This window comes from Vicugna pacos, chromosome 2 (genome assembly GCF_048564905.1).
Source record: "Vicugna pacos chromosome 2, VicPac4, whole genome shotgun sequence".
In the NCBI taxonomy this organism is placed as follows: Eukaryota; Metazoa; Chordata; class Mammalia; order Artiodactyla; family Camelidae; genus Vicugna; species Vicugna pacos.
In genome coordinates this window covers 93,049,914-93,073,451 of record NC_132988.1, presented here as the reverse complement: position 1 = coordinate 93,073,451, position 23,538 = coordinate 93,049,914, and the positions used below count along the sequence as shown (strand labels likewise).

At 33.0% G+C, this 23,538-nt stretch overlaps 1 protein-coding gene across 3 annotated transcripts in view; it reads right to left on the bottom strand.

Moving 5' to 3' along the window:
• Positions 1 to 23,538, bottom strand: part of PDS5A (PDS5 cohesin associated factor A) — a 119,608-nt gene that overhangs the window by 10,943 nt on the left and 85,127 nt on the right. For all 3 annotated transcript variants that reach the window (XM_072944791.1, XM_072944803.1, XM_072944798.1), the window contains exons 22-31: positions 22,094 to 22,162; positions 20,826 to 20,962; positions 17,539 to 17,662; positions 17,014 to 17,218; positions 16,401 to 16,515; positions 7,588 to 7,720; positions 6,949 to 7,068; positions 4,830 to 4,892; positions 3,958 to 4,103; positions 2,848 to 2,956 (exon numbers count right to left, since the gene is read on the bottom strand). In XM_072944791.1, the coding sequence (XP_072800892.1) occupies positions 2,848 to 2,956; positions 3,958 to 4,103; positions 4,830 to 4,892; positions 6,949 to 7,068; positions 7,588 to 7,720; positions 16,401 to 16,515; positions 17,014 to 17,218; positions 17,539 to 17,662; positions 20,826 to 20,962; positions 22,094 to 22,162 (1,221 nt within the window). The remainder of the gene's footprint in view (positions 1 to 2,847; positions 2,957 to 3,957; positions 4,104 to 4,829; positions 4,893 to 6,948; positions 7,069 to 7,587; positions 7,721 to 16,400; positions 16,516 to 17,013; positions 17,219 to 17,538; positions 17,663 to 20,825; positions 20,963 to 22,093; positions 22,163 to 23,538) is intronic.

Sequence of the window (23,538 nt, the reverse complement as noted above, 5' to 3'; positions counted from 1 at the left end):
TACAGATTATCCTAAGAGCTAAGAGATCAAGGAAAAGGTCATTCAGAAAAAAATTAGAGGAAGCATCAATTTCTCACTGGTTCTTTTGGGGAATATTAGTTCAAACAGTATCAAAGCAGGACTTATCACATGATAAGTAAAGTATTCTAGACAGAGGCAAGAGGCAGCATAAAGTACCTGAAGAAGGAAAGAGCTTGGAAGGATTAAGGAACTGTAATCATAAGGAGTGATGGGAGAGTGGTATAAGGTAGGAGATGCAAGCATGGGCCAGATGATGTGCCTCATGGGAAATTTAAGAAATCTGATTTAATTCTAAGTGCTAATAAAAGTGACTGCAGGACTTTAAGGAGAAGACAAACATAATCCAAGTTATACTTTAAAAAGATCAATCTGGCTGGTATACTGTGACTGGATTGGAAGGGAGCAAGAATGTTAACAAGAATGTATAACTTCTACACAGCATCAGAAGTTGAATTAGACAAGAAAAAGATAATTTAAAAATGGGCGAATATGAACAGGCAATTCAGAGAAGAGCACATCCAAATGATCAAGCAAAATACTGATAGTCAGAGAAATTCAAATTAAAACAACAACAGGGCATTCGTTTTGACAGTTAAAACTGAAAAAAAATCGAAAGAACTGTAAAACCTGTTATTAGTGGGTATGTAGAGAAAAAATTACCCTGGTGATGTCAAGTGTTCTGATTTTTCAAAAAAAATAAAATAAAATAAAGCAATATGGAAATATCTAAAATCTGTAATGTATTGACCAGCAATCCCACTACTGGGAACCTACCCCCTAGAAATAAAATCACCAGTAAACGTGTGTTTATGAAGAATATTTAATGCAACATTGTTTGTAGTGGCAAAAAAAAAGAAGGAAAGGAAGCACTTATGTGTATTTGTAGAGAAAAAACTGAACAGATTAGGCTGTTTTAAAGGGGAAAAGAAGACTATTAAAAGTCATGCAAACAACAGGTTTCCTTTGTACAGCATAGGGAACTATATTCAATATCTTGTGGTAACCTATAATGAAAAAGAATATGAAAACGAATATATGTATGTGTATGTATGACTGAAACATTATGCTGCACACCAGAAATTGACACATTATAAACTGACTATACTTCAATAAAAAAATAAGTCATGCACGTGAGCATATTTAACATTTATGAATATTATGTACGTGTGCTCATGTATAAAGATGCAAAAGCCAAACGAAGAGCAAATCGGTCGCCAGCTACATGTGCGAAGAAAAAGACTATTAAAGGACAACATTGGTGGTAGTGCTTGCCCGCGTTCAAGGAATGTGCATGTCTTGTTTCTTCTTTTAACCACCTCCCTTATTCATCCTTCATACTACAATCTGATTTCCCTCACAGAGTAAATAACAGAAAATGTTCCAATGCATGAACATGCATATCCAGTTTGTTGGATAATATTTATATACATAACTAATGAATTTATGTATAAGTTTATGTATCAATCTCTTTGAGAAATTAGTTAGCAAGAAATACTCCCTTGTATGTTTATCTCTTTTAGTATACTAGTAAGATTGTTTTTTTTGAACCTGCATGACGGAGGACGAGATCCTGGAAAGAAATGACCATATCATGTTATGGGAGACCTGAGTGAGAAGACTATCAGACTTTTGCCAAAACACAACCCCAGTCTCTTCAGGCTACAGCAGACCCTTTAAAAGATTCTTTGCAGGTATGATAAAGTTAAAATAAAGGTTTGGAACAATAAAATATTACAGATCAAAGTAACATTTTAGTGCTCAGAAATTAGAACGTACATGTCCAATTTATCGTATATAGAATTTTACAGCAAAGGTTGGAAAGGCTATAGATAGCTGTTTCTACTAGATAAATACTTGCATCCTTGCACCACCTCTTAATCCATATTTTAAGTATGTTTAACTAAATGACTGTGGCAATATGCATTTCTGCATGTAAGTTTGTTTAGGCTGAATGTTTAATTCTATATAAGAACCCCACAATATTCAAATCTATTCATTTCTGAATTCTTAGAGTTTTGACAGGGGGAGGTTCCCTGTTACCTGAATCTACTAACATACTGATGTCCAGACAGCAAGCAGCAAGAGTTCGGATGGTGAGAGAGTGATCTAAAAATGTATCCATATCTATTCAATTTGAGTTCAGATAATGAGTTTGTATAGGAAAAGTTCAGCTACTGTGGAATAACTGTATAGTCCTATGTTTTACGATTTTGGAGGGCAATTCAATAAAACATTGATAAATACTATAGATATATGGTGGATAATGAAAAGCTAAGTATGTTGTCAAGAATATGATTCTGTGGGAAAACATCTAACCGTATCTTATGCCATTCCTCCTATCAGTGTTAGACTCCATTCTCTCCTGCCCCAAAATTGTTAAGAATATTGGGTGCAGTTAAAAGGTACAACATCAAAGAATGCAGCTGTTAAATAAAAACTTAAATGTATTTTAAAAAGTTAACTCATTAGTTTAACTTTAAAAAATACAATAGAAACAGAATGTTGATCCCTGGAAGGAGTCAATAAAGTTTTGAAAACAAGATCTCAGAAACCTTCAGTTCCTGTTCTTTCAAAGTCCTGAGAGAAGTAGTGTGGGAGAAGGATACCATTACAGGTGACCACATAAATGCTGGTAAATGAAGACAGTGGATAAAGAATCATTTTTTGGAGAGTGGAAGCCAGTAGGTATAGCAGAGGGTGGTATATGCACATGTATATTATGCAGGATATATTATTACCCTTCAATGGTGGGTTTCTCACTCCTATCATAAAATAGTAGTAAGAATCTCCATGGAAGAAGGCCACATGTTAAATTTTAAAATTTACCTTAGTCTTTACTGGGTCAATATTCTTTACAGGTGTGACAGAAATAATTCTCACAGGATTCTCTTCATTTTCACTAACTCCAGTTTCTGCTGCCTCTGAACTCTGTTCCCTGTTGAAGAGAAATAAACCAAAGCTTCCTTATTTCACCACACGAATAGAAAGTTTACTCTTTTGCTATACCAATAAAGACCAAGAGGCTCAGACTGCCTTAGAAGCCTGACCAAGTGAGGTAACGTCAGCAAGATTCAGACCTTCTGTGGTTACAGACTGTTGCTCTCTTGTATCATGCTGTGGATTTCCATTTAACCTTACTACTGTCAGTCAGAAATGACTGCCTAAAACCACTGGAGAGAAAGATTACTTGTCAAGAAAACAACACAACTATTCTCTCTGTTGACGGCAGGAAACCCTAAAACAAAAACATGACAGATGAGAGGACAGTAGTCTCCAGTCTATGTTCTTAGTGCTCCACAGAGGAGGGGCTGCAGGAAGAGGCCCTACCATCTCTGTAAACCACAGATAGTCCGTTACTTTTTTCATATTTGGGGATTCTATGAATAAAAATGTGTTCAGAATACCACCAGTTGAATATAGTCTTAAAATTTCATGAGTTAGAATAAAATCTTTAAAAGCCTCAATATTTAGTGGTGATAACAGTAGGGTCATGTGGAAATTCTTATGCAGTAGCTAAGATGGAAAAAAACAGCAGACAGAATCTTTTTATTAAGTGGGAAAGAGAATGTTATTAACAATATTATCTTAATTCATGCTACAGCAATTTTCTTGAGTTAAAAATTAAAAATTAAAAAACATATAAATTCAATTTCAGTTTTCCTAAATATTAAATTTCCACATATGCCCAGATTTCCAAAATAGTTGTATTACAAATTCTTCCATTTTTTCCATTTAACTTTTTTACACTTAGAATGCTACACAATGTCTATATTACACTCTCAATTTCCATCATTTATTATACTAAAATTCACACTATTATTTTGTACCAAGACATTTCTAAAAGTATTTTTCTGATATAGTGCTTTAAGGAAAAAAGCTGAAAGATGAACCAAGTATTGAGTGATACTAATAAAAACAACTGGAGAAAAAAATTGCCTTGATCGATTTCCGGTTGAAGGGTTCAGCTCTGAATTTACATTGATATTGCTTCCAGTCTCAGCTCCAGTGCTTCTAACATATGGTTTCCTTCCCGTTGCTGATAAAGGCTTGTTCACTGCACCTAGTACTCCAGCAGGTTTCGGCTAAAAATTACACATATGCATGTTATTTTATACTTTACTAAGGAATACATATAAATTTGGACACATGTGAGAGAGATTATTTTGCTTAAGCCTGGGAATTGTTGTTAATTTGGAAAACTGAACCCTAAATTTATTAGAAATGGTAATTCTGTAAAACTGTTCATCTGAACATAATTACAAGTATAGGCATTACCTCTAATTAATAATAATTAAGCAATATTTAATTATTCCTTATTGCTCAATCAAAATAAAAGCACCCCTAAAACACAGTGAAATATATAATAAATAAGACATAATAAAATATCTTAGAGATAAACTATTGAATATATACAGTAATAGTTTAGATACTGTTTATCAAAAATTAAACTTCCTTTTGCTCTTTTAGGTGTCACATTACCTTTCAGAATATAAATGATCTAATTCATTAATACTTGAAAATGATTTCTTTAGCTTCCATATCTAAATTTATTGTATCATTCTTCAGGGAAATCTGTTTTGTGGATTCTAAATAACTTGAAGCCTGTCAGTACTGACGAGAACACATGGTCATAATTCAAAAGTGGTTCATGGCAGAAAACAGCCTGAGAACAAATGCTACAATCCACAATATGATCTCTGAAAATCAGGAACTATAAAATGTGGGGAACATTTAAATGTTATTTCTAAGACTAGCAGAAGTAATATGCACATGAGATAAAGACCCCCAAATTATTTAGTACATAATACCTTTCCTGTTAATAGAAGTACTCTTGTCTCTTCTGAAATGTAACTCTTGTCATTACAAAAGTCCTGTCCCAAAAAAAAAAAAAAAAGTGAACATGCATACGTGTACTTTTACTGTCCATTTTAAGAGTTTTCAGGCATTGTGCCTTACAATGACAATTTCATTTGTGCTGAAAAACATATCAAATAATCAAATAATCATAGCACAATTAAGAACCATACCATGAGTCTAGTTTTAAAATTAAAAAAAATAGCACATAAAACTTAGGCAGATGTCAGAGATAAGTTACTTAAACCACATTTTAAATGAAACAATTCTATTTTTTCATATGGTTCAGGACAGAGAGTCTACAGTTTATTCAGTGAACTACCTCCTCTTCTATTCTATTATAAAAATGCCCTGGGAATAGCACACAACTAAACCCTCATGGTGTCACAGAAGCAAAATGACTTACTGCAATTAGGAAGTTCATTAATTTTTAAGTAATCTCACTTAAAAGTTAGTTTTTCTTTTACTGTTTACCTTCACAGTAGTGTCACAGAAAAGAACGAAGGGCTTAAATGTGCCTAAAAGAAATCACATTTTTGGAATGTTTTCTGGGCAAAGCTTTATCTTTTTTCCTTTCTTATGTTTCCCCACAAAGGCATTTATGCAGCTAAAATAAATGTTACAAATCCTGGGCATCAAAATTCATTCATTTTACTCATGAAGATACTCTATAGCCTCACTTAGCTCATTATCTTAATATGCCTAGTTTTCTACTGTTTTAATTTACACCAGATTAAAAGCAACATGTTAGAAAAGGAAATGAGGAAATCTGCTTACTGAAAACAGGGAAAACCTAAGCTATTATACTAAGAAGGCTAAAAACACTCTAAACTTCATATCAAAACAAATACAATGAGAATTATCTACAGTGACAAACAGCAATTTTAATTCTTGATGATGGGATTACTGTTGTATAAAGATTTATTTGTACTATTCCAATAATAATAGCCCTAGGTCAACAACAAAGTAAATTTAAACTCAGGGGTTCACTTAGGAATATTTATAAAGACCAGTAAATTCAATTAGAGGGCAAATAACTTTGTAATCCTTTAATTCCAATCAAAAACCAGGCACAGTAAATTCTGAAAACTAAAATCTGAGTAAAATTTTTGTCAAAGTATGGCATCCCAAGTGGAAGCCCCATTTCTCACAGTGTTCCTCCGTAAAATACTCTACGCGGAGTATTACTCTGAAACATATCTTCAGGTTTGATAATGTGTAGAAAAAAATTTTTAATGCCATATTTTTCCAATTAAAAATATTTAGGATTTTGTTTCTTAGACAAAGCATAGGAAAGTTAAAATTTAAAATACCACCTTAAAGCAGAAGACAAATAAAAAAAGACATTCTTTTAAAAAAAGTTTTTAAATTCAAATTAGTTGGGAAAACTTAAAGAGCTTTAGTGAGCTGGAAAATTTAATAACATGGAAAACTTCATTTGTTGATAGCAGAATAAATGTACTATGTATTAATTATTAATAATACTATTTATTAATAAATGCTTACTATGTGACAAAGTCTTAGAAACCTAGATATATTAGTAATTGTTCACCTACGGTTTAGAGATGAAGAAATTGAGGCTTTAGAGAGTTTAGAGAGTTAACTTGTGTAAATAAAGTTCCTCAGGTTGGAAGCGGTTGACCAGAATCCAGGTCTATCAATGACCAAGACCAATTCGGTTAACTCTAACATTTTACTTCATACATAGATGTATATATGTTTACACCGTATCAAACATTTTGTTTACTTCTTGTCTGAAAAAATACTAACAGTGTTTTAATAAAATGAGATGAAAACAAAGAAATCTGAAAATTCCTCTTACATACTAGAAATATCCAGAAGGAAAAGCTCACATAGGAACACCACCACCAAGCTCGATTTGTATTCTCTACTCTGTAAGGTGAGAATGATATTTTTCAGGCTTTGGAAGACAATCTCTCATTTCTTGATAAACTCGTAGAGGTATTTTTTTTTAACTCTGTAGTCAAGACAGTCCAATATATGCCACTAGGGCTGATGGTAACACATTTAAATCAGTTTAGTGAGGTAAAAAAATGAGGGGATGAAAATTACCTTTTCGGGTTGTGTAAAAAATTTCATTGGAAGGACTGGATCCTTTGGTGAATCTGCATTGCACAAAGCACTTTTACTATTTATAACACACAGGGCAACATCACATACTGTATAAAGTTTCTAGGGAGGAAAAAGAAAGATCATATATAACCTTCATTAGTGCAAAACAGCCACAAGTACCCAGTGTATAAAGTGGAATCAAAAGAATAATATGTGGTTATTCCATGAATATTCTGCATTTGTGTTTGGCATTTCCTCCTAGTAAACAACAACAAAAACCCTTCATCTTAATTTAATATGAATATCAAGAACACATTAAAAATACCAAACCAAACTAAATGAAACATACAAACAGAATATCTACTTGTCTGCGACTCTTACTAAAAGGTCATAAGATAGCATGGTTATAAATTTTACAAGTTCTTATCCCCATGCTCTATAGATGTTTTAGTATCTTTTCCAGAATAATACACATTCTTGAATTAATAGAATTCAATTTTAATGAAATGAAAAACTGACTATAACTTTTTATAAATATGCTATAACCTATTTTATTATATAACAGGAAAAATAATTGGGACAAGGGTCATATTTTTTCCTCTAACATCTTAATACCCATTGGTCTAATACATATCTTACTTCATTTGTCTTGGATTCATCTGGAGACTGGGCATCTTTTGTTAGTTTGATGTTCTCTGCCATCTTCTTCATAAAGGCATGGCTATTATTTTCATTCTTTGTCATTAAAACTTCAAGCATGAACCATAGGCACCTAAATGGTAAACATATTCACTTGGTAAAGAGACTAACTGTAGTTGCTTTTGCTAATAGATTAAATATATTACTTGGAAGCTCTGTTGTCCGAATACAACAAGAGTAAAATATAGAGAAAACTCTAATGAGAGTAATAAAAATAACTTGCTAATAATATTCAATTCAAATGGAATATTACATCTCAAAGTAAAATAGTGAAAGTGAAAATGTTGCTTAATATGAGAAAGTCTGATGGTTTCATGAAGCACATAAAGATTCATTCTATAGGTATTTAATAAACATTCAGATGATATGATGTGTATTAATGCCCAGCAATGATGAACAAACCAGCATATAGCATATATAGCATATAGTCTTATGATTTTTATTATTTGCAAGCTATATAGAAGATCTAGGATTTGTATGTAATTCTACTGTGACATAACTGAATTTCATGTGCGTTGAGGCTAGTGTGCATAGTAACCAATCATTCAGCTTAAACAGTCATATCCCAAGCCATTTTTGCTGTTTTCCACTTGTTATTGTGTATTTATTTAATACACAAAGTGAATTCTTGTCTCTTTTGTTCTTCTGTGTATGAAGCTCCGTTGTATCTGCAGTCCCACCAGCTGTGGATCTTGTAGTACTGCTGTATTTACTATTGAAAAACATCTGCATATAAGTGAAGCCACAGAGTTCCAACCTGTGTTCTTCCCAAGAGTCAATTGTAAATACAAAAAATAGAGGCAGTCATGGAGGAATTAAATAACAAAAAATATACATGTAAGATAGAAAAGTGTATGGCATAAGTAATTCCTTCCTTATCAGTGACTATTTTAAAATGAAAGTAGATTAAATCCTCCAATTAAAAAGCAGAGATATAGAGAGTGGATTAAGTAAAACAAACAAACACCAAACAACCACCTATATTCTATCTCTGAGACTCACTTTAGATACAAAAACATAAAATATTTGAAAGTAAAAGAATGGAAAAAGTATATTTCATGCAAATAGTAACCAAAAGGGAACAGGTGGCTATTTTATGATCAAACTGGATTTAAAATTAAAAAAAACAAAAAAAGATTGCAAGAGACCCAGAACTCTATTGATGAAAGGATGAAAGGTTCAACCCAGTAAGAAAATATGACTATTGTAAACACATACAAACCTAACAACAGAACCCCCAAAATCTGTGCAACAAAATTGACAGAACTGAAGGGAAAAATACATAGTTCTACAATAATAATCAGATATTTCAATACCATGCTTTCAATAATGGACAGAAAAAATAGAAGGAAACCAAAGAAAATAGAAAATTTGAACAACACTATAAACAAATCAGACATGCCAGACATACATGGAACACCCCAACTAACAACAATACAAATTTTTCTCAAGTGCACATGGAATATTCTCTAGAATAGACCATATGGTAGGCCACAAAAGAAGTCTTAATACATTTTAAAAGACTGAAATTATAAAAAGTATCTTTTCTGACCAGAATGGCATGAAATCAGAAGTCAGTAACAGAAAACAGGGAAAACTGGAAAACTCCACATACATATAACCCACATACTTTTAAATAACCAACGGGTCAAAGAAGAAATCACAAGGAAAACTAGAAACTACCTTGAAACAAATAAAACAAAACCAACATACCACAACTTACAGGATTCAGTACTGGTAATGCTAAAAGGAAAATTTATCACTGAAAACACCCTACATTAAAAAAAACTAAATCTCAATGAATATCCTAACTGTACATCTTAAGAAACCACACACCTTGACTAGAAAAAGAAAAGCAAACTAAACCCAAAGCTAGCAAAAGGAAGGAAATAGTAAATGAAATAGAAGATAGGAAAAGAGAAAAACCAATGGGACCCAGTTATTTTTTAAAAAATCTAAAAAACTGGCAGGATTTTTTTACTAGACTGGCAAAGAAAATAAGACAAATCACTAAAATGAGGAATGAAAGAGGTGACATTAGTACCCACTTTACGGAAATAAAAAAGAATTATAAAAGAAGAATATGAAAAAGAATATATATGTATAAATGAATCACTATGCTGTATACCAAAAATTTACACATTGTAAATCAACTATACTTCAATAAAAAATTAAACCAGAAAAAAAATAAAAAGGATTATAAGCAAATACTATGAACAACTCCAAATCAACAAAATGAATAACTAAAACAAGTTAACAAATCTCTAGAAACACATAAACTAGCAAAATTGACTTAAGAAACAGAAAATCTGAAAATACCTATAAGGAGACTGAATCAGTAATTTAAAAACTCACAAAAAAGAAAAGCCCAGTCCAGATGCATTCAAAGGAAAATTAACACCAGTCCTTCTCAAACTCTTAAAAAAACTGAAGAGGAGAGAATGGTTCCTAACTCATTCTATGAGGCCAGAATTACCCTAAAAACAAAGCCAGACAAAGATACTACAAGAAAACTATAAGCCAATATTCTTTATTAATACAGACATAAAAATCCTCAAAAAATACTATCAAAACAGAATCAGCAGCATATTAAAAGGGCTATACCACGACCAAGTGGAATTTATCCTGTGAATATAAGGGTGACTCAACATTTGAAAATCAAGCAATTACAGAATGAAGGGGGAACATCACATGATCATCTCAATTAATGCAGAAAAAGTATTTGAAAAAGTTCAGCATCTTTTCATGATAAAAACCCTCAATAAACTAAGATGAGATGGGAATTCTCAATATGAAAAAGGCCATATATAAAAAACCCACAGCTAAAAACATAGTCAGTGGTAAAAGGCTGAAAGCTTTCCCTGAAGATAAAGAACAAGACAAGGATGCCGGCTTTTGTCACTTCGACATAGTACTGAAGTTCTTGTTAGAGCAATCAGAAAAGAAAGAAAAGGTACTGAAACTGAAAAGGAAGAAGTACAACTATTTCTCTTTGCGAGTGACATAATCTTATATGCAGAAAAACCATAAAGAATCCACACAAAAAAACTGTTATTAGACATTACATAGCATCAAAAAGAAGAAGATATTTAGGAATAAATTTAACCAAGGAAAAATGAGATAACTATAAAAGAGTGATTAAAAAAAAAAAGACTTAAGTAAATAGAAAGAAATCCTGGGTTCACAGGTTGGAAAACTTAATATTGTTAAGATGGCAATAACACCCAAAGTAACAAACAGATTCCATACAATCCCTACCAAAACCTCATTTGGCATTTCTTGCACAAATGGGAAAACACATCCTAAAATTTGTATGAAATTTCAAGGAACCCCGAACTGCCAAAACAATCTTGAACAAAGATGGAGAATATGTCCCAAAGTTAAAACTTACTATAAATCTATAAATAAAACAGTATGGTACTGGCATAAGGACAGATACACAGACATAATGAATGGAATTGAGAACCCAGAAATAAATCCTTACATATATGGTGAAATGATTTTAACAAGCATGCTAAGGCCAATCCATGGGGAAAGAGCAGTTCTTTCAACAAGTGGTACTGGGAAAGCTGGATATTCATAAGCAAAAGAATGAATCCGGACCCTTACCTTATAGTATATACAAAACTAAACTAAAAATGGACTAACTGGACTAAATATCTTAATTCAAGAGCTAAAACTGTAAAACTCTTAGAAAAATAGTAGCAAAACTTCATTAATTTGAATTTGGCAATGGTTTTCTTAAAAATGACAACAGAATTATAGAAAATAAAAAGAAAAAAATCAATAAACCTGACTTCATTAAAAATGTCTGTGCATCAAAGGACAGTATCAAGAGTTTAAATCATATATTGGTTAAGGGATTAATATCCAGCTATATAAAGAACTCCTACAACTCAACAATAAGACAACCCAATTTAAAAATGGGCAAGGACTTGAATAGACCATTCCTCTAAAGAGGAAGGATAAAAAATGGCCAATAGCACATGAAAAGATACTACAAATCACTAATCATCAGGGAGATGCTAGTCAAAAGCATAATGAGATATCACATCACCTATTAGGAAGGTATTTAAAAACAATAAATACAGATTAGGATGTGTAGAAACTGGGAACTCCTGGCACTGCTGGTAGGAATGTAAAATGGTGTAGCTGCTGAGGAAAACAATTTGGTGGGTCTTCAAAAAGTTCAACACAGAATTAGCATCTCACCCAGCTGATTCCACTCCTAAGTATTATACACCCGAAAGACTGAAAAACAGGGATTCAAATAGATACTTACATGTCAATGTTCATATCAGCATTATTCACAATAACCAAAAGGTGGAAACAGCTTAGGGTCCATCAAAAGATAAATGGATGAACAAAATGTGGTATGTGCATACAATGGAATATTATTATTTTAATTGAAGTATTGGTGATTTACAAGGTTGTGTTAACTTCTGATATACAGCAAAGTGATTCAGTTATACATATATATTTTTTCAGATTTTTTCATTGTAATTTATTACAAGGTACTGAATATAGTTTCCTGTAATATACAGTACGACCTTGTTGTTTATTTTATATATTATGTGTCTGCTAATCTCAAACTCCTAATTTATCCCCTTTCCCCCACCCTTTGGTAGCCATAAGTTTGTTTTCTATGTCTGTGAGTCTCTTTCTGTTTTGTAAATTAAGTTCATCTGCATCCTTTTTTTAGATTCTACATATAAGTGATATCATATATTTGTCTCTGTCTGACTCACTTCACTTAGTATGATAATCTCTGGATCCATCCATGTTGCTGCAAATGGCATTATCTCATTCTTTTTTATGGCTGAGTAATACTCCATTATGTATAAGTACACAAAATCTTTACCCATTCATTGATCAATGAACATTTAGACTGCTTCCATATCTTGGCTATTGTAAATAGTGCTGCTATGAACACTGGGGTGGATGTATCTTTTTGAAACTGAGTTTCCTCTGGGTATATGCCCAGGAGTGGGATTGCTGGGTCACATGGTAATTCTACTTTTAGTTTTTTAAGGAACCTCCATCCTGTTCTCCATAGTGGCTGCACCAATTTACATTCCCACCAACAATCTTGGAGATTCCCTTTTCTCCACACCCTCTCCAGCATTTATATTTGTAGACTTTTTTATGATGGCCATTTTGACTAGTGTGAGGTGATACCTCACTGTAGTTTTGATTTGCATTTTTCTAATAATTAGCGATGATGAACATCTTTTCATGTTCCTGTTGGCCATCTGTATGTCTTCTTTGGAGAAATGTCTATTTATGTCTTCTGCCCACTTTTTGATTGGGTTGTTTCCTTTTTTGATATTAAGCTGTATGAGCTGTTCGCATATTTTGGAAATTAATCCCTTGTTGGTAGTAACATTTACAAATATTTTCTCCCATTCCGTAGGTTGTCTTTTCATTTTATTTATGGTTTTCTTTGTTGTGCAAAAGCTTTTAAGTTTGATTAGGTCCCATTTGTTTATCTTTGCTTTATTTCTTTTGTCTTGGGAGACTGACCTAAGAAAACTTTGCTATGATTTATGTCAGAATACTTTACCTATGTTCTCTTCTAGGAGTTTTATGGTGTCATGTCTTATATTTAAGTCTTTAAGCCATTTTGAGTTTATTTTTGTACAGGGTGTGAGGGAGTATTTCAACTTCATGATTTACATGTGGCTGTCCAGCTTTCCCTATATCACTGTCTTTTCTCCATTGTATATTCTTGCCTCCTTTGTCAAAGATTAATTGGCTGTGGGTATGTGGGTTAATTTCTGTGCTATTATGTTCCATTGATCTATGTCTGTTTTTTGTGTCAATACTATGCTGTTTTTGATTACTGTAGCTTTGTAGTACTGTCTGAAGTCTGGGAATCTTATGCCTCCAGCTTTGTTCCTTTTCTTTAGAATTTCTTTGGCAATTCTGGGTCTTTGGTGGTTCCATATAAATTTTAGAATTATTTGTTCTAGTTCTGTGAAAAATGTCATGGGTAATCTGATAGGGATCACATTAAGTCTACAGATTGCTTTGGGCAGTATAGCCATTTTAATATTAATTCTTCTAATCCAAAAGCATGGGATACTTTTCCATTTCTTTGAATCATCTTCAATTTCCTTTATCAATGTTTTATAGTTCTCACTATGTAAGTCTTCTACATCTTTGGTCAGGTTTATTCCTATTTTCAATGGAATATTATTTAGCCATAAAAGGAAATGAAGTTCTGACAAATGCTACAACATACATGAACCCTGAAAGTATTGTGTTAAGTGAAATAACAGATACAAATGGACAAATATTGTATGATTCCACTTACATGAGGTTTCTAGAATAGGCAAATTCAAAAAGATAGAAAGTAGTGGTTACCAGTGGCTGGAGACATATGCAATGGGGAATTGTTACTTAATGGGTACAGATTCTCTGTTTGGATGATGAAAAGGTTTGGAAACACAGTGGTGATGGTAGCACAATACTGAAAATGTAATTAATATTTTACTGCAATAAAATAGTGATACAATAATAAGCTACTTCCACAAAGTTACATGACCGCAGTTTGAAAAACATATTATTCAACACTTCAAATTACAAGGTAAAAAAAAAAATATAAGGTAACTTAAAATGAAACGTTTAAAAATATTCAAAAGCATTGCCAGTGATTTCAATTCTAACTCTAATTACTTCAGTACTTCAGTACTCTTTCCACATCACTGCTGCCTCTCTTAAGTCTAATCCCTTTTCCACATGACTGCCTTGCAACTGAAATAGGGCTAAAAGGTTCCCTAACATAGACCTTGTGTTTGAGGCAAATATATAGTCTTTTCATTTTATAAAAGTGCTTTGTGGGAAATTCCAAAATAAAAGTTGTTTAAACAAACAAACAAAAAACAAAAAAAAAGAAGAAAAAGAAAAAAATAATTTACAAATATAAACATTTACAAAATAAACAAAAGTTAGAATTGGAAGATATTTTAGGAATTATATATTTCGTCTTCTGCATTTTACGGATAAGCCCAGAGAAGTAACGGTTTTATTCACAAAGCTGGGACTAGACTCTATGTCTCCTGAAAGATACTTATGTAGCTTCTTAAAATATATACCAATTAAAACTCTAAAGAACAATTTTCTTTAAGGCAGACTTATTTTCAAGCATTTGAAGTATAAAGACATATCACTCAAATGATGTGCTGGAAGCAGCAACTGAATGACAAGCCTTCAAAATGTAAGGAGCTCACAGGCTGATGCCTAAGAGTATCGTTGGACAAAATATAATACCTCTTCCAATTGTTAAGATTTTGACACAATTTCAGTGACCAAAGCTTCAGAAGGCAGACATAAACGCTGATTACAACTTTAAATAAGATTAGGAATATGGCTTAATGTCACACATAGAAAAATCATAATGCCTTAAATATAAGGTGAAGGAACCAATTTAAAAGTGCAAAGCAGGGAGCTGTCTCTATCAGCCATGCTGGCTGATGGCTCTTGGCTCAAGTGCTTTCTTTCCCTGCTGGAGCACTTTCCTTCCATTTCCCCTCCTGAGCAGTAAGTAGCTGTTCATTTCATCTCTCTGTCTCTGTCATCCTTTCATAGCCTGCAGCAAGTACCCACACTTTGGTGGGCTTCCTAATTTAAGGATCCCTCTATGTGCTAACAGAATGATGATTGTCTCATACCTGCCATTGGGAAAATGCTCAGTAAGGATGCCCTGCTCAGTCTTTCTGGCCCTCTCTCCTCCCCTTCAGAACAACCTTCCTCATATATTCTCTCTTTACCCATAAGCTCCCAAAGAATGGAGGGTGGGACAGAGTGGGAACGACAGTATAGGAGACTGCCATTTGGGGGATGCTTACTTTGTGACAGGGTGGGAAGTTCACATGGGGGTGGCGTGGAAAAGAAGAATGCACAGTTCGGGCTCAGTTCCTCCCTATGACTCCTCCCCAGCTTTACCTGATCTTTCCCCCCCTTACTCCAGGGAATGGTTTCCCATTGGCTCAGAACACTTAGAGCCTATTAGAACATGAAGGCTCCAGGCTTAAAAAATCCCAGCTCAGAAATGCCTATTTTCATACAAAGAATAGATATTAACTTTACTTAGAACAACTTAAAAAAAATGCAAAGCAAAAGCATAGCAATGGGAAAATAAATATTGTTTTAAAGTTTTTTGGAGGTCATTTGTAGATAATTCTAGGCCACCTCAAACCCTTTCCCTCACTCTGCATCATATACAAATTTCTGTTTTACATAAAGACGCTTCTTAAACAAGTGTTCTATAATTGTTTACTTGCCTGGCTTTCCACTAGAGACAAATTTCTGACTAGTGTAACAAATTGAATTTTGTATTACCATAGTCCTGCCACAGAATATCTCCTGTGTGTGCATATTTTTAAGGCATTATCTTTTGAAGTTGAAAGTAAAGTTGAACTTTTCAAGGAGAGAAGTTTTCTCTACATGGCTTTCTAAATTATCAAACTTAAGTAACTGAAGCCTATCTTAATACAAACAGTAAAAATAACATAAAAAGCAAACCAATCTATCTCATAGACTCAGACAATTTACTGCAAACAAATAGGAAACAAACAAAATCAAACAACCTGTTAGATGGGAACAATTTTTTAAGATGAAACTTAAAATTTACAATAAAATAACAAAACCACAAAAAGGGTTTTATTCTAATGGGAATAGTAACAGGAAAAAAATCATCATCTTTTAAAGACTAAGCATAATTTTTATAAGTCTTAATCAACATGACTTACTCTTTAATATCACGAAGCTGATCAACATCTTGCGATCTTGTAAAATCTGGATCATGGGCTAGCAGGTGGATCATATATGGAACTACATATTCAGGCAACAGTGATAATAATTTCTCTAAAGTGAAAAAATTATTAACAATAGTGATAATAGCTTTTATAATTATCTTTTCTAACATTCTAACCACTTCAGTTTACATATTTCCTCTTGGTTATTTCTAAATTTGAGGCAACATGTTACCTAGATGATACTGAAATACTTTTCTCAATTTTGAAGGCTACTAAAGACAAAGAATAACTTAAGATTATACAGTGGGTTCCTGGTAAAGCTAGGAAAATAATTCGTTACTGCCCAACATCAGAGCAATGTGTTCAAATCAAGCCACACTAATGACTCTGTAAGAAAAATGCAGTTCATCCTAACAGTTTTATGCATTGTAAATAGGACTCAGAAATGAGGATTTAAGATTTTAAGTACATCTTAATTACAACAGCATAGTATGAAAATTCCAGTGCTATCATAAAACTACAATAGAAATATATGAAATAAAACCCCCTACAAATCAGTATATTGAGAAGATATATTTGCACTTTGGGAATTTTCCAAGTTACTTACCAGTAGCCATGGGGTTCTGTTTAATGTACTCCCTGCGTATGCTGATATTTTTAAGCAAACACTGTCGTGCATGTGCTCTTCTCTCCTTCACAGGATCTTTGGCACACAAGGCAAAGATCGCCATATACTCCAATGGGAGCAGTAACTTCACAAGTGCCTTATGTAGCTTCTGAGCAAATATCTGCCTTACTTGATAGCACTCATCCTACAGCAGCACAAAATCAAAAATACTTAAATAAAAATATTAGTACTTTCAAAACCATGTCAAAAACTCCTAGTTTAGTTTTTTGAAAATTGGCAAACATTTACAAAAGAGAAGTTTACGCATTTTTAATGCCTTCATTTTAAAAAAAGATAATTACACTGAAGGAGTAAATAGCTTAATATTTGGGGGATAACTAGTTACAGTAGTAATAACCTCTTTTGTGCACAAATCCGTACAGTAAATGGATCTATAATCCATAGAAAGTAAATGAATTTAACTTCGAAGGCCAAGTAATTAAGAAAAATAAGACTGTTACTTACATTAATAACAAGTGCACAGAGCTGAAACTGTTCTGGGGTTATAATTTCATGGTAACAAGGTTCCTGAGCAAGCTTCATTATGGCACTACCAGCAGCTAATCGCAAGCGAGACATATCAGATTTACTATAAACAAACAAAAAAGAAATAAACATTTCCTATAACTATTATTCATAAAATGCTTCAATTCCTTTTTGACAGTTAAGAGCTTTAACATAATTTAAGCTTAAAATGACATAATGTACAAATATGGAAAGTTACTTTGAATCTTGAACTCAGCACAGGGAAAAAGGCTCCAATCATTGACTATCTGATATTAAATTTATCTGCCTTTATTAAAAAAATTGTGTTTATTTTATTGAGGTATAGATTTACTATATATTAATTTCAGGCGTACAACAGTGATTCAAAAAAATTTTTAAGGTTATACTCCAGTTATAGTTACTATAAAATATTGGCTATATTTCTACACTGTACAGTATATCCTTATAGCTTATTTATTTTATACAAAGTAGTCTGTACCTCTTAATCCCCTACCCCTATCTTGCCTCTTTAGAACTAGTTTGTTATCTACATCTGTGAGTCTGTTTCTTTTCTGTTATAGTCACTAGTTTATTTTTTCAGATTCCACATATAAGTGATAACATACAGTATTTGTCTTTCTCTGTCTGACCTATTTCACAAAGCATAATACCCTCCAGGTTCATCCATGTTGTTCCAAATGGCAACATTTCCTTCTCTTTTATGTTTGCCTTCATTTTTAGTTATGCTGTAGCTTAGATTCTCCACCACAGCCAAGCAACTCTGCTTACACTCACAATGGCACTAACTGCAATGCTACCAAAAACCACTTACATTACGAACTGTATTCTTCATTTTAAGAGAAAATTCACATTCACTGTAGAAAATTTGATATTAAAAAATTGTGAAAAATTAAAAATCACCTATCAGTTAAAATCTATTTCCTACAATTTTTAAGTGTACACACACACACACACACACACACACACACACACGATAGAAACAGAGCTTAAGTCTACACAGGTCTGATGAAATGGAGGGGCTAGGAATTAGGAGTTAATTTGCACCAGAAAAGGGGAGGCAGTGTCTCTCAGGTACTAGTCTCTGGGAGGAGACTTTGCTTTATAGCATCAAGTTTTCTGAGGGAACCTAGCAGGTCCAGGCACTCCCACCCCCACCCAGTGGACTTTTATTATCTAAATGGTAAAATGTGACAATGATATGGTGAAAAGACATTCTTCTTACTTTCACTTCTATGCGGAACACAGCATAGCTTTCATATTTTGAAAACTTCAGGAAATGTGGAAAACTTGGCCTGAATCCACAAGTGACTATTATTTAGCATACTAGAGAAAACATGGCACTCTTGGACCACACGACTAACAAACTGAGCACTGGTAACAATGAGGGACCTTCAAATGGTTTCTGAGGCAAATGATTCAGGAATTAAAAAAATTAATAGCTACTATTTGGGTGCTTAATCTATGCTAGGCAGTGTATGAAACACTAATTTTCACTCTGTAAGATGAGGAAACTGAGGCTTAGAAAAGTGATTTATACAAGTTAAAACAGCTAGCAAATGGAGTATAGAATTGAATAAAGTTTCTGATTCCAAAGCCCAAGGTAAACCATAGGATATGTAATATCTGATTAAGACCTGCCTAATAATTTCGTGGTATGTATGTTCCACAGTTAACCATTTCTGTTTTTTGTGATGATAAAAAATGCTGCACAGGACATGTTTGTGTGTATAGTTTTGGATGATTCTTTTTTTCATGAGTGTAATAAAGAGTCAAAGGATAACATTTTTAAGGATTTAGACACAAAACGTCAAACTGTTCTGCCAAGACTGTGCCAATTTATATTCACACAAGTAATAAGGGGACCCATTTCCTGATCTCATGGAGCAATGCTTGCTTAAAAAAATTTTATTTGTTGATTTAACAGGCAAGAGATATCACTTAAGTTAAAATTGTATTTATTCTATTCACTGATGCTAAACATTTTTTTAAAAGATAAAATTGGTAATATATAATCTTCAGCTCTATTGGGGATCCTATTTGTCACTGATGTATAAAAACTCATTATTAAGCCTCTGCTATACACGGTACATAATTTCCCCAAACTTAGAACTTCTTACTATCTCCAATCTTCAATCTGTTCATGCAAAGCTACTCTTGGCTTACTCTATGATAAAAATAACTTTTCATCATTTTCTTCAGTTATCAAAGCATTCAGCATCTCTATTGTAACTGTGCAGTATCTTATCTCTTCCACTAGAATCTATATTCCTTGGAGAAGTAATTGTACCTTAAAAAAAAACTTGGCAGTACTTGGAATGATCGTGCTCAATAAATGCTGAATGTATAAATGAACAGTAAGCCTATCCTCTAACACAAATTTTTAAAGTAAGAATGCAACACAAGTAAAATTTTTCAGTTATTTTTCCTGGACTCTAGTAAATCAAGAATTTGCAAGAGACAAGGATAATGAAAATTCAGCTTTTATTTTCATCTTAAAAGGAAGAGAAAGAAGAGATGGTGTGGGGGTGGTATAGCTCAGTAGTAGAGTGTGTGCTTAGCATGCACAAAGTCCTGGGTTCAATCCCAGTACCTCCATTAAAAATAAATAAATAAACCTAACTATCCACTCCCCCTCCCTCTAAAAAGAAGAGACGGTGATTTCACAGATTTGAAGAGTGAAAATGTCTAGAAATGGAAACTTTTTTTTTTTTGCATCTGCAGAACTTTGAATACTCTTCAGCAAACCACAGGAAGGCTGCAACTCTTCCTTCTTTGAACCTATACTAAAATTTGTATTCCTTTCATGGCACCAAGTTACTTTACTTGTTCTATCACCACACTACAGGGTAAGTTCCTTAAAGACAGGAACTGAATTTTATTTGTTTTTGCTGCAATGCTTTTCATAGTGTTTCATAATAAAGAGTAGTAATTCAACAAATACTTATTTAATTGAACAAAATGTTGAAGCTAACTGTAACATTGCTATAGTGATTATGACTAAAAATTCATTGGAAAAAGAAGTCTCTAGGAATAAAGAAAAATATACCATCGTTATTGAGATATAAACCCCAAATGAGTGCATAAAAATTGAATGCAAAGCACATAGTGCAGTTATAACAGTCAACAATAATTAATCCACAACACTGCAAACTGACTATACTTCAATGAAAAAAAATTAGTTAATCCCATGTAAGCTTTAATAAGATGTTGAGCGTAAAAAAACTGAAAAGGGAGAAAAATCTCACCTGATCCTCTTTTGCTCTGTCAGGTCACCCTCACTAACCAACATCGCTGATAATAACCGAAGAGTTGAATTGGCAGATTTGGACTGGTTGTTTTTCATACCCAACAGCCATCTTACCAGAAGTTTAATTGCCTGTACCTATAAAATATTAACATGCTAAAAAAGGAAAGGAACTTAAAATTCCACTTAAAGGGAAAACTGATTTATGTTAGTTAGATTTGTGAATTACTTAACTACCAGCAGACATATTTTAGTAAACAAGTCTGTAGGATAATAACAATATTTATTCTGTTTAATCTGCACCAGGTACCTTCCCCAGAGCTGTAAATGTATTACTTTATTTACTCTCCCAAACAACTCTCTGAGGGAGGTATTCTTATTTCCAATAAATAAGACAATTTAGACACATTACTATGATAGATGACTTACCCAAGGCCTGACTCCCAAACTCAGACTTTTCACACTTGGACACTTGTCCAATATTTTCAACTTATTTAAAAAGATATTGCTTAAAAATTATTTAAACTATACCAATTATAGTGATTAAAAATAACTATTTAGATAGACTTTAATATTTTTTGTAGTACTGAAAAACTATTTTGAAGAAACAATTAAGTCTGATTCAGTCTCACTTAACATTCTGATTTAAAAACAAAACTAGGAGATTCCATAATTATTCATAGTCATAGTTACTTGGCGGTTTATACTCAAAAAGTTGTTACCAATATACATGAAAGAACTAAGGATCTAGGTAGTATTTATCATATTAATTGACAACCTGAAAAAAGGAATTGATAGAATATATGATGACTATGAAGCTACTCAAGGTGAAACAGATTATCAAGTAAAATGATAATGAAGAAATCTTGTTTTAAATCCCAAGACTACCACTTTAAAAATTAATTTTACCAGAGTACAATTTAAATCTATCGAAAGTTACCAATCCGATGACAACCATCTGTTTTTGACAAGTTAATATTATATGCTTGTAGAGCAACAGTGGTAATGAGACTAGACTTGAGATGCTTCTGAGCATCAACATTCTACAACAACCTCTGTAAAACAGCCTCACTGCAATTGCCTTAGCAGGCAGGCAGGTCTACAGAACATTCTGACATACATATATAAAAATTACTCAATAACAACTAAAATTTGAGTAACTTTAAAGCACCTGATTTAAAAATGCTTATTAGCTGTTAGGTTAAAAAAGATTATCTATAAATGTTCATTATTTAAACATAAAAGTTATCAAGACCTACACAAATTTACCTTTGCTAGTACTTCAGGGGAAACCTCTTCATCTGGAGACCATAATTTTCCATTCTTTTCACCTGTTGACTACAGACAAATTTTACTTTTAGAAAAAATTTTAAAATTTTGCTCGGTAAGTTTTTCATGCTGAACAATGCAGTGCTCCAGGATACTCACAGGAAATGGACCAAGTAGTGACTGGAAAAGAACAAAGCTGGAGGGCTCAAACTTCTTGAGTTTGAAACTTACTACAAATCTATAGTAATCAAGACAGTGTGGTCAGTACTGACATAATGACCAATGGAACGAAATAGAGAACCCAGAAATCTCTCACACATATGGCCAATTGGTTTTTAACAAGAATGCTGAGACCAATTATTGGGAACAGTCTCTACAACAAATGGTGCTGGAAAAAACTAGATATAGCCACATGCAAAGGAATTAAAGCTGGACTATTATCTCATATCATATACAAAAATTAACTTAAAAATGGATCAAAGATCTTAATTTAAAAGCTAAAACTATAAAACTCTTAGAACATGATGTAGGGAAAAAACTTCATGATCCTGGATTTGGCAAATGTCTGACAAAGGTATAAGACTCAGAATATATAAAGAATTCTTACAAATCAACAACAAATAATTAAAAGTGGGCAAAGGACTCAATATCCAAAGAAGATAAACAAATGGCCAATAAGCACATGAAAAAAATTCTCAACATCATTAGTCATTAGGGAAACAAATCAAAACCACAAGATACTTCTTTACACTACTGGAATGACTATCAACAAAACAGGAAAGAGTAGGTGTTGACCAAGATGTGGAGAAACTGGAAGCCTTGTGCATTGCTTCTAGGAATGTAAAATGGTACAGCCACTTCGGAAAACAGTCTGGCAGTTCCTCAAAAAGTTCAAAATAGAATGACCATGTAACCCAGCAATTCCACTCCTAGGTATATAACATAAGAATTTGAAAACACTGACTCAAATGTTCAGATCAGCATTATTGACAATAGTCAAAAGGTGGAAAAACCCAGCCGTCCATACAACAGAATATTATTCTGGCATAAAATGAAGTTCGGAGGAGGGTATAGTTCAAGTGGTAGAGCACATGCTTAGCATATACAAGGTCCTGGGTTCAATCCCCAGTACCTCCTCTAAAAATAAATAAATAAGTAACCTAATTACCCATCCCCCACAAAAATGTTCTGATACATACTATAACACAGATGAACCTTGAAACCATTATGCCAAGTGAAATATGTCAGACACAAAAGGATAAATACTATATTATAAGAGGTATCCAAAATAGGCAAATTCATGGTATGGGAAAGAACAAGAGAGGTTACCAGAGGCTGAGGGGAGGAGACAATGAGGAGTTATTGGTTAATGGATACAGTCTCCATCTAAGATGATAAAATTCTGGAAATAGTGGTAGTGGTTACACAACAACGTGGCTGTTCAT